Source organism: Neoarius graeffei, chromosome 10, assembly GCF_027579695.1.
Source record: "Neoarius graeffei isolate fNeoGra1 chromosome 10, fNeoGra1.pri, whole genome shotgun sequence".
NCBI classification, from domain to species: domain Eukaryota; kingdom Metazoa; phylum Chordata; class Actinopteri; order Siluriformes; family Ariidae; genus Neoarius; species Neoarius graeffei.
Window position 1 is genome coordinate 29092936 of NC_083578.1, and position 12314 is coordinate 29105249.

At 42.0% G+C, this 12314-nt stretch overlaps 1 protein-coding gene across 11 annotated transcripts in view; it reads right to left on the reverse strand.

Annotated features, from left to right (window-relative positions):
• LOC132893007 (ERC protein 2) overlaps positions 1–12314 on the reverse strand; it is a 684550-nt gene that overhangs the window by 344387 nt on the left and 327849 nt on the right. For all 11 annotated transcript variants that reach the window (XM_060931692.1, XM_060931691.1, XM_060931690.1 and 8 more), the window contains one exon: positions 697–720. In XM_060931692.1, the coding sequence (XP_060787675.1) occupies positions 697–720 (24 nt within the window). The remainder of the gene's footprint in view (positions 1–696; positions 721–12314) is intronic.

The following is a 12314-nucleotide window of genomic DNA, read 5'->3' on the forward strand; positions in this document are numbered from 1 at the left end:
TTCTGTGATGTTTTGTGGCTGTTTTTCCTCCAAAGGCCTTGGAAAGCTTGTTAGGGTACATGGCATCATGGACTCCATGAAATACCACTACATTCTAAATCAAAATCTGGCTATCTCTGCCAGGAAACTAAAACTGGGTCATCATTGGCTCTTCCAGCAGGACAATGAGCCAAAGTACTGTATATGTCCAAATCAACACAAAAATGGTTAGATGACCACAGAATCAAACTTCTGCCATGGCCATCTCAGTTCCCTGACCTGAACCCCATTGAAAACCTGTGGGGTGAGCTGAAGAGGAGAGTGCACAAGAGAGGGCTGAGGACCCTGGCTGATCTGGAGAGATTCTGTAAAGAGGAATGGTCTCAGATGTCCTGCTCTGTATTCTCCCACCTTATAAAATGTTACAGGAGAAGAATCAGTGCTGTTTTATTAGCAAAGGAAGTTTGTACAAAGTATTAAATGCAGGGGTGCCAATAATAGTGGCACATGTGATTTTGTTGAGAATAATTATTTCTTCATGAGGGATTTGTTTTTCTCTGAATGAATTTATTTCAATTATAGGCTGGATTTTTCTCAGTTTCAGTGTGAGATAAAGCTACTTCAACAAAAAGTGGAGTTTTTTCTAACCTTTTTTTTAAACTAATCTTTACAAGCGGTGTGTGTGTGTTTATATATATAAAATATAAAATCTCTTACCAGTGACCTCCCTTGCAGCAGACTCTATATTGGAGAGAAGATAAAAGAAAAAGAGGGTTTTAACACACACACAATTAAAAAGCAAATATTTTAGAGCTCAAGATTTATTTATTTATTTATTTATTTACAAATTAATGACTAAGTAATCACTAACCCACTATTTGGCATGTCACTGCAGTGACATGGCCATTCTGACTTCTGTTAAAGTTTCTAGGGAACTTTGCAGTAGTGATTTCCTGTTGCCTTCTACTGGATATTATGGAGGTTTTCTCCTCTCAAACATTCACACCTATGGTCAATTCAGAGTAGCCAATTAACCTAACTGCATGTCTTTGGACTGTGGGAGGAAACCCAAACAGACACGGGGAGAACATGCAAACTCCATACAGAAATGCCCCCTGTTGGCCACTAGGCTCAAACCCAAAACCTTCTTGCTGTGAGTCAACAATGCTAGCCACTGCACCACCATGCTTCCCTGACCAAGTAATCAAGTAAGAAAATCACAAAAGACCAATGATAACAGACTATGGGCTCCCTTCGCAACACTAGCATGCTGTTCTTTTGGTTGGGCGAAATACATTATGTGATGTTGCAATTTTCTTGGTAATAAATGAATATGCTATGATGAAGTAGATGGAGTGATTCAGCAGAAGGTGTGGCATGCAAAATACCCCAATGCAGTGAGATTTTGGTCCATTAATGTGCTGGCATTACTATCTTCTGAGATGCCCTGTTCAGCAGAGATGAAGTAATAAAATTGTATTAATCTGACCTTAATTCACCTCACCCAAATTCTAACTTAACTACTTCTTCATGAGTATGAGGAGACTTCAAAACACTTCTGTAAGTCTGTAACCTATAGCATAACTGTAACCCTAACCCTCAAGATTAGGGCATCAGCCAAATGTAAATGTAAGTATAAACACAACACAATTAATCATTTTATCTGTTAAAGAAAGAAAGAAAGAAAGAAAGAAAGAAAGAAAGAAAGAAAGAAAGAAAGAAAGAAAGAGACAGACACTCGGGTGTGCTAGTAAAAAGTAAAAGGTTCCCACTGAAAGCCTTTATCAAACATCACTTAGTCGGGTGTGAGCTTCTAATTCGTTCAACATTTACATCCACACCAGTCATGAGATTTACCACACAAATCCATTAAAAAAATAACACCACTTTATTAAAATAAAGAGTTTATTTCCATAATAGTCAGCAGTATTAATGCTTTTCAAATATGAAAGGTACTCTAGCCAGTTTTAAACTTTACAAATAGCCTCTCCTATATTATGCCTCACTTTCTTAATGCTACATTTATGGCTGCTCTAGAAGCATTATGGGTAAATATGTAATAAATTTGGTTACTATGAAGTTCCGCAGTAACACCAGTGTCACAATTACTATGAAGTACTGTAGTAAAACCATGAAAAACTATCGTTAATTTTCATAAGGGACTTCACTGAAAATAAAGGGAGTATGTGGTTGGTCTGATTGAAGAGAACATATGTATAATTTATATAAAAAGAAGCAATTTTTAAAAAATATGGTATGCATCAAAAGAAACTTTATACAACCATATATCTTAGCAGACTTTATGTCTGATTATTTGGTTATTCTCTTTTAGTACAAAGGAAATTCAGTGAGTTGCTTAATTGTTGATATCCTGCACATTTTCTCTTTTAATTTGTTTTGATCTCAGTATTAGCTCGATATCTATATATTTATAGCCTAGTTTTAAATCACTGGACTAGAAACTAAAAATGTGTAGTTCTGTGCAAGTCTTTGTATTTGTGGCACTAACACAAATAAAATCTCGAAATATATTTGCTGTCCATGTTGTCAGTCTTATGCTTTGTTTTTATGTGTGTCATGCTGAGGAAAATAGAGCCACATGGGTGCTACTTCCATGATCATTACATAAGATTGGCCAGATGGACCAAGGCATAAGATGGGCAATTTCCTTGTTGGATAAATGGTTAATGGATGCCAGCCATATGACAGGTGTTGGTCACAGTCTTGACAAATCTTGACAACACCATATCCTCAAAATGAAAGCCGTGTGGCAAATGCAGCAATAATTTCAGGAACTCCTAAAGGGCTCACATATACTAGTGCAAACTGACAACACCATAGTGGTGTTTTACATCAACCACCAAGTGGGATAAAACTGCAAGTGATGTTAAAGCAAGTTCTGGAACTGGACAGATGCAAATGAAAGCCTCATGCATATAAGATTTATCTAATCATTTCCTTCACCCTCATTTTAACAACAAAAATCTATTTCCCACATTGAAGTTTCATAAATGTCTGAGTATGTTAGAGGTTCCATAGAGTAGGTGACTAATACATTTACTAAATGCCACTGTGTGAAGCTGTCAACCATTAAGGGTGGTGGAAAAAACAGCCAAGCAGATGGGAAGGAAATGTTCAGTCAACACCACATTGCATAAGACTACACTGGAAAAAGTCTCTGTTTGCATTAATGGAGCATTATCACTTTGATTGGACAGGACTGCAGAAAGGATTTGCTTATTATAAACCTTTTTTTAATGATCCAAAAAAAGGGGGGAAATAAATAATAATAATAATAATAATAACAACAACAACAACAACAGAAGAAGAAGAATGGAAAATAAGAAATGTATATGTAATCTACAACACAGTACATCCTTGATTTTTGGTGGTGAATTTATTAAATTTAAATGAATTCTTCCTGAAGCCAACTGAGCTACATATAAACATGAGGTTTTTTTTTCATTGCGGCTCTTCTTTCATGTGGTTTTCTTTCACAAGAATATCTCCCCAGAGCTTGTCTTTCATGCAATTTTTGATTCCTCTAATTTATTATAAAATTAAACTACTCTATCATTTGCCTAAGCTTTTACAAGAGCACCACATGTACTGTGTATTGCTGACAGTACAAGGCACCAATTGTTACAGGAATTTTTTCTTTTTTTTCACTTGAGAAAAACAACCTGGAGATAGATGAGGACCTTAGAATTATCTTTCTTCTGCTAATAAACATGGTTTCCTGATTAATTTTGTTGTTGTGATAGCTGGGAATGTGTTATTTTAAACATTGGAAAATGACTGTGTTCATTTGAGTAAAGTAGGGGGGAAAAAACCATTGAAGACATTAAAGTGAAGTTTGAAAGGCACACACATCCCAGGTGCTGCTTTCAGATGACAAAAAAATTCAGTGTTATTGCACTCAAACTGTAATGATCATCATAGAAAATGTTTGTTTAGATGACTAAGAGTTCTTCTCCAAATACACAGTAAACTTAGTAAAGTCTATAAATCATAAGGATCAAATAATCGAGAAGCATACAGTACTGCACAAAAGTCTTAGGCACATGTAAAGAAATGCCATAGACCAAAAATGGCTTAAAAATAATGAAATGAAATGTTTCAACATTAAAAAAAAATACTACAAACAGCAGTAAGCCATAATGAATTAAAGAAAGTCAATATTTGGTGTGAGACAACCCTTCACTTAAAAAATAGTAGTCTCAGGTAAACTTAGTGCAGTTTTATAAGGAAATGAGATGTAGGTTTTACTGAGCATCTTGCAGAAACAGCCACAGTTCTTACTTGCTTCTTAATTTTACAGCAAAGCCCAGTAGCCTTCATTATGTTTTCTTTTTTAATCTGAAAAGTGGTCACTTGTGTAATATGCTGCTCAGACACAAACACCATTTTTCTGTAACATTTAATTTTGTGTTGGAAAATGAATGTTTGGAATGCTAAAATGTTTTTGTACTGACTCAACAATGTAGAACTCATAGAATAGAAATCTATAACAAAGTTTGTCTGAAAAAAAAACCCTGGGGTGCCTAAGACTTTTGTATAGTACTGTATCTCAACACAAGTATTATAAACAATGCTTGAGAGAAGTTTTAGTAGTGTTGAGCACTAGGTAAAGAAGCATATAAAGACAACCGACTAGATATTTTTATAGCTGTTAAACACAGGATCTTTATTTCAATTTGTATCTCTGCTCATGTTCCAAATTGATTGTACAACATATGATGTATTTATGTACATTGAACATTTACTTTCTTTGTTTAAACTATTCCAAAAATCTAAAAAATTGTGTATTTTATTATTAATTTTAAATGAAAAAATAAAATTCCAGCTTTTCAACATGGTCTTAGACTTTTGGATCCAACTGTATATAAACACAGCAAAAGACTAGACAGTGGAAAGGACGAGGAAAAGTATAGATTTTCCTGGTCATATGAAAACTCTTTCCCCCATCTCAGGATGTCTGTGTGTGAGATTGTTTCACCAGATGTACAGTATTAACTTCTACATGTCCTGTTTGTATATGAACTGTAGATAATCATATACAGTATAATCTCACTTGTGTTCACATAATTCAGTCATTCTGCTGCATCTACTTACTTCATCTGACTTAAACAATAACAAGAACAAATGATAGATAGACAACTGTGCATTTTCTAATGAGCCAGCCACAAAAGTGGCCAAGTTCCATCCACTCCATGGTTAGTTTACACTTCCCATTACACATAAAGTGCTTTATATACCAAACGTCATTCAGCATCCAGACTAACATTTAAACAAAATGTTCAGACAAAGCTATAATTCAAAAATGAGACATCAGAAGGTCATCAAGGAGTCTCAATGCATGTGTGGTTTTAATTACACATACTTTATGACATTACAACCACACAACATTACATTATAATAAACACACCTAAGGATTTTCCAGGATTGCATGAGCTTTCAACCATATAAGTCAACCAAATAAAACTCATCATGATGGTGACAGAATCACAAATGGATAGACTATACAGTGATAGACAAATGAAGTACTTTGTGGGTGAATTAGTCTGTGTTAAAGTAAAATGCTAATGATATGCATAAGGAGTTAAGCATGTCTAGTGTGCAGTTAACATCCAGATTGCACACATCTGTATTCAGACGTCAGATGTAATTTCAGAACTGCTACACAGACTTGACATTTGCAGAACCATGTCTCAGTTACACTAAATTAATTAATTAAATTAACTACATTGTCCCTTTAAAGTCTATGAAAATGTTTATCCATCAAGCTTTTCTATTCAAGAGAACACATCAAATTGACCAAAACCTTGGCATTATTTATTAAAAACATAATGATAAATAGCATATTTACAAGAGAATGACTTCATGACCATGTTTGAGTAAATCATGCTTAAATTTAACTGTCAGTGCACTATAAAATGCAAAATAGACAGTGTTGGATCAAGTGATATTTTATAAGCTGACAAATAATGAAGGTAGAAGACATATCAACCAAATTCACAGTTACTAGTGTGAGAATTACAACTTGGATTGTTCATACAGCAATTTATTGGTAATATATAAGATTCCTAATAGATGTTTCAGTTATTACTGTCATCTCAATCATATATCGTCGTATTAGTATTATTTTTGGTAGGTATTGTAAAACTGTCTCTTTTTTATGTTACATTGTATTACATCTGAACAAAAATGGGGGGGGGTATTTCCTCATTCAGTCTGCATTTTCTATTCCTGATCATTCATTCATTCATTCATTCATTTAATGGAGATGCACAAAGGCAAGAGCTTGTGTTTAAAGTTAGTGGCCTCAATGTTATGGAAAAAGCCCACCTCAGACACCTCTACTCAAGCAAAATCTACTCAAGGAAGGTCAGTGAATGCCCTCTTCATCCCTGCATTATCCATTTAAGTAACTGAACACTACCCGTATCTACCTATGATCTGGCAACCTTTGTTCTGTTCTTCTGTTTTCGATGCCCATATGCTCTTTGACAGCCACTGTATGTCTGATGACTTCATGCCTGTGTGATAACCATCAGGAAGACTTGGCTTGCAATTCCAAAACAGTCCCATTTTGTTTATTTGCACAGCAGGCATATCACTACACCACATCAGAGGTTTCCGACAGCACAGGCTATGGGTCTCCACCTTCTTCAAACTGTTACCTTCCTCCACCCAATGCTCTTCAAAATTCACAGACTCAGGCCTTTTTGCAAGTATGAGGAGGCCAAAGACAAGACTCACTCTTCAAGTCACAGTAAAGAGGACTGTGGGAAAAGGGCTGAGGAGAGACAAAGTTGAGGACAAGAACAGAGAAAGAAAGTGTTATGGATGGCGAGATGTGGTGAGTTAAGATCCAAAAGGCAGAACACAGACCAGAAAATCCAATAAATAAAAAATGATTTAATTGAAGTCAAAGAGTAAATGAACAAAAATAGCAAAATAATCCAGACAAAAAACGAGGCAGGAAAGGACAAAAAGGAGACCAGAGGTTTAAGCTGAGATAAATGAAAGGTAGGGTGAACACGTCGCATGGTGAGTGGTAATGGCAGTCTAACAGAACATGGGTTGATTACCTTCTTGATGAGGAAGGGTCCAAGGAACCTGGGTGCTAGCTTGAGAGAGACAGTCCTAAGTGGCAGGTGGCACATGGAGAGCATAACTCGTTGACCTACTCGGTAGGTGGGTGCCTTGGAGTGACGTTTGTCGGCCTGCCTCTTGGATGTGAGTGCGGAGCGAATGAGTCTTCTCTGGGCCAATGCCCACATCCTCCTGCAGCGGCGTATAAAGAGCTGGGCTGAGGGTACGGTGACCTCCTCCTCTTGGCTGGGGAACAGTGGTGGTTGGTAACCTAGTGAGCACTGGAACAGAGAGAGACCTGTGGCAGAGGAAGGGAGAGTGTTATGTGCATATTCGATCCAGGGTAGGTACTTGCTCCAAGAACTGGCATCCCTGGATGCCATGCACCTGAGTGCAACCTCCAAAGCCTGGTTCACCCATTCTGCGTGGCCATAGGTCTGTGGGTGGAAGCCTGAGGAGAGACTACAGGTGACCCCGATGAGTTTGCAGAAGGCTCTCCAGAACTGTGCAGTGAACTGAGGACCCTGGTCAGAAACAATGTTGGTAGGCAGACCATGTAGGCGGAAAATGTGGTGGACAAGTAGTTCTGCAGTCTCTTTGGCTGAGGGGAGCTTGGGCAGAGGAATGAAATGGACAGTCTTTGAAGAACAGTCAATAACAGTGAGGATGCATGTGTTGCCACCTGAGTTGGGGAGTCCTGTGATGAAGTCCAGGGCGATGTGAGACCAAGGTGGATGCAGAGTTGGAAGGGGTCTTAGTAAGCCGGCAGGGGGTCGATTGGCCGTCTTGTTCCAGGAGCATATGTTGCAGGCTGTCATGAACTCCTGGACATCCTCCTTGATGGATGGCCACCAAAAGCACTGCTGGATGAGAGCCAGGGTTCGGGCGGCTCCCGGATGACAGGCCAGCTTGGAGCCATGATCCCACTGCAGCACCTGGGTTCGCACAGGACCGGGAACAAAGAGATGGTTACAAGGAATGTTGTTGGAGTTACCTTCACCGGTGTCCTGCTCTAGGGCCTTCTGCACGAGCATTTCAACCTCTAGAATGGCGGCACCCACCAAGCAGAGTGGAGGAAGGATGGTCTTGGGTGGCTTGGACTCCTCTTGGTGGGAAGAGAACATCCTGGACAGGGCATTGGGTTTGCTGTTCTTGGAGCCTGGGCAGTAGGAGAGCATGAAGTTGAACCGGGAGAAGAAGAGAGACCAACGGGCTTGATGGGAATTGAGATGTTTGGCGGACTTAAGGTACTCCAGGTTTTTATGGTCAGTCCAGACTAGGAAGGGGAGATCAGACCCCTTGAGCCAGTGTCTCCACTCCTCCAAGGCTAGTTTCATGGCCAGTAGTTCTCGGCCATCGATGTCGTAGTTCCGTTCGGCTGGGGATAGCCGGCGGGAGAAGAAGGAGCATAGGTGGACCTTGTTGTCATTGGCCCTCTGGGATAGGATGGCTCTGACCCCTGACTCAGAGGCGTTGACCTCGACGATAGACTGCTTGGTTGAATCGGGTATGGTGAGAATGGGTGATGTGGTAAACCTGTGCTTGAGACTGGAAAAGGCTTTATCTGCTTCCTCCCCCCACTTGAACTTGGTCTTGGTTGAGGTCAGGGCTTAGAGAGGTACAGCCACCATGCTGAAGTTGCGGATGAAGCGCCTGTAGAAATTGGCGAACCCCAGGAAGCGCTAGAGCTCTCGTCTCGAAAATGGGGTGGGCCAGTCAGCGACTGCTTCCAGCTTGAGGGGGCCCATCTGGATCTTTGCTGGAGAGATGATGAACTCTAGGAACAAGAGAGCCTTGGTGGAACTCGCTCTTCTCTGCCTTAGTGAACAGCTTATTCTCTAGCAGGCATTGAAGAACCTGCCAGACGTGACCCTGATGTTCCTCCAGGGAGCGAGAGAAAATCAAGATATTGTCCAGGTAAATGAAGACAAAGGTGTTAAGAAAGTCTCTCAAGATGTTGTTAACTAACATCTGGAATACCGCGGGCATGTTAGTCAGGCTGAAAGGGACTACGAGGTACTCATTTCCTCAGAGAATTCCTTGAAGCTGGAACAACAGGGCGGGTCGGTGTCTCAGACCGCTGTTCCCCATTCCCTGGCCTTGCCGGTGAGAAGTGATGGTATAGGCTACCCAGGAGCATTCTGTGGGGAAAGCCAGAGGTTGAAGCTCCAAGATCAGTGAACATTGTGACAAAAAAAGATCTGCAGGTACCTGGATCTCCACTGTAAGGCTGAGGCAAAGGGAGTCTTGGTTCGTGAAGAGCGATGGTGGCGGGAGGTGAAGAAAGAGACGGCTGGGCAGGGGTAGGCACGGCTTGGGAGTGCTGAAGTTGTATGGCTAGGAGGTTGAGTGAATTGGACAGGGTAGCCAGGTTCTGGGTGATCTGCTTGAGTTCCTGTTGGTGGGTCCCGAGGAGGGCTTCTTGCTGCTGCATAGCTGTTCTTAGATGGTTCAGTTCTGCTGGATCCATGTTGCCCAGAATGTACCGTTATGGGTGGCGAGATGTGGTGAGTTATGATCCAAAGGCAGAACACAGACCAGAAAATCCAATAAATAAAAAATGATTTAATTGAAGTCAAAGAGTAAACGAACAAAAATAGCAAAATAATCCCGAGAGACAAGCTCGTCCTTAACGGCATTGGACAGGCCATGTGAGAACGCATCAACCAGGGCACTCTCATTCCAACCACATGATGCTGCCAATGTCCGGAACTTGATGGCATAATCCGAGGTAGATCGGGACCCCTGCCGCAGCTCCATGAGCTCTCTTGCCACCTCCAGGCCGGACAGAGAGCGGTCGAATGTTCGCCTCATTTCCTCAGAGAATTCCTTAAACGAACAAAAATAGTGAAATAATGCAGACAAAAAACGAGGCAGGCAAGGACAAAAATGCTAGCATGAAAAAACATGAAAAATAGTCCTGACAAAAAACTGGAGACAAAAAACCTAGCACAAAAAAACATGAAAAAATGACAAGACATGAGTGCAAAAAACTGTGGCAATGAACAGGCAAAACAGAGAGCAAAAAAATCCAAGAAGCAAATAGGGCACAGAGACGACATGAAAAACCAATGGGACGATGTGAAAAACCAATGGGACATTCTGGCAAAGTCCCCTTCTGAGAATGGCCTTTTTATGCACAGCAGAGCAAACCAGGAAGTGAATGCCGGCAAGATGGAAGTCCCGTCCCGGATCCGGATTAGCGCTGAACTGGGAGATAATAAATCTCCAGAGTGGAAGTCCGGGGTGGAGCATGACAGAAAGTCCTAGATAATGCTCCATAAAAATAAGTATTGATAAAGAAGGACAAGAAGAGATCAATTAGAAAATTGAAGGAGAAAGCAGTTCTGCAGGTTTTCAGTCATGGAACAGTGAGAAGACAGGGTCAATCAGAAAGAATGGAAATATTGGAGATTTAGGTTTAAAAGGTTTCTCCATAATGCAGTAGGATGAATGAGGGTGGGAAGAGATGGATCAGAGGAGAAAAATGGAGGAAAAGGTAGTTCTGGAGATTATTAAATCATAGCACAGCTTCCTCCAATAGAAAGTAGGAAGAGGAGAAGGAATAAAATTCCAAGCTTACAAAGTAATAACATGACTGTGGCAGCAGGGGTATGGCCAAGCATCAGTTTGTGAATGGAGGGTGGGTCCACAGAAGGTAAGTGGCAAAGTCAGTACACCTGTTGTTGATTGTTGTGTCTGTATGTGTTTTGCAGTGAGGATGGAAGGTAGAAAAGAAGGAAGAGAATGAACAGAGAGGATCTCTCCTGACTAGAGCATGTCTTTGTGTTGTGTGCATGTATGTCTCAGAGTGAGACCATGAAACAATAAAAAGAGCTGAAAAACGAAAGTTAAAAAAACAAAATAAAAGTCTGTGTTCACCTCATTTCCCGCCTGCTGCGCTTCAGTATTCCACCCATGTCAGGGACATACTACAGTGGTGCCAAAAGCTGGGATACTGAAGCAGACCACCCATGGAGTTCTCCCCGCTCAAGGACCTGATCCATGCCCTCACTGCCACCCAACAGAGCCAGCACCAAGATCAGCCTCTGAAAGGAACAGGAACAATGTTTTGAAGCCTTGCTGCTGGCCCAACAGGAAGATCGCTTGCCATTCCAGCACCTGCTCGAGTTGACGGGGTCCTCTACCGCCACCGCTCCGGACCCACCCTATGTTATACTTACCAAGATGCGGCCGCACAATGATCCAGAAGCTTTCATCATGCTCTTTGAGCAAGCGGCCGAAGCATGGGGGTGGCCAGTTGAGCAACGCATGGCACATCTACCACCGTTGCTGGCTGGAGAGGCACAGCTCACTGCACAACAGCTCCCTGCCAACAGTCAGCTTGTCTACACCGACTTGAAGTGAGCCATCTTGTAGTGTGTTGGCCGCTCCCCAGAACAACACTGCTAGTGCACCCGCATGTTGGCATTGGAGGAAGCTGGCTGGCCATTCGCGTTCAGCCAACAGCTCTGGGATGCCTGTCGGAGGTGGCTGAGGACAGAGGATCATGATGCTGAGGGAATCATTGACCCGGTGACATTGGAGCAGTTCATTGCATGGCTTCCAGAAGGAACAACAGAGTGGGTCCATTGCCACTGCCCAGCGTTGCTGGATCAAGCCATCGAGTTGGTGCCATTTGGCAGCAGTTCCAACAGCAAGTGGACATTCCGCATCTTCTCTTTTTCTCTCTCCTTCTCCTTCATCCTCTCTTCCCTCTCCCTGTCCTCACCCCATTCCTCCACCACGGAGTTAGGGGCCGCCCCCCCAGCCGGTGCACCACACCTGTGGTACCCCCCTCCCTTCTTCCCCTTCTGTGTCTGTGTCTTCTCCTCCGCCCCCCCCCAGGTGAGTGACTCCCATATCACCAGTGCAGAGGTGAAGCCTGGGCCGGTATGCTGGTGCTGCGGGGAACCTGGGCATTTCCAGGGTCAGTGCTCTGCAATGGAGGTGGGAGCTGTGGTCCGGATCCCCAGTGTGCCAGAGACTACCCTCAATCAGGCTGGAGTGTATCGTATACTGGTGAGTATTCAAGGGGATACGTATCACACGTTGGTGGATTCCGACTGTAATCAGACCTCAATCCACCAAAGCCTGGTGCAAGGTGAGACACTGGGGAGAGCACAAATAGTGAAGGTTTTGTGTGTGCATGGGGATGTTCATGAATATCCACAAGTGTCCATCCACATTATATTTCATGGAGAAGCACATAGTGTAAAGGCAGTGGTTAACTGGTG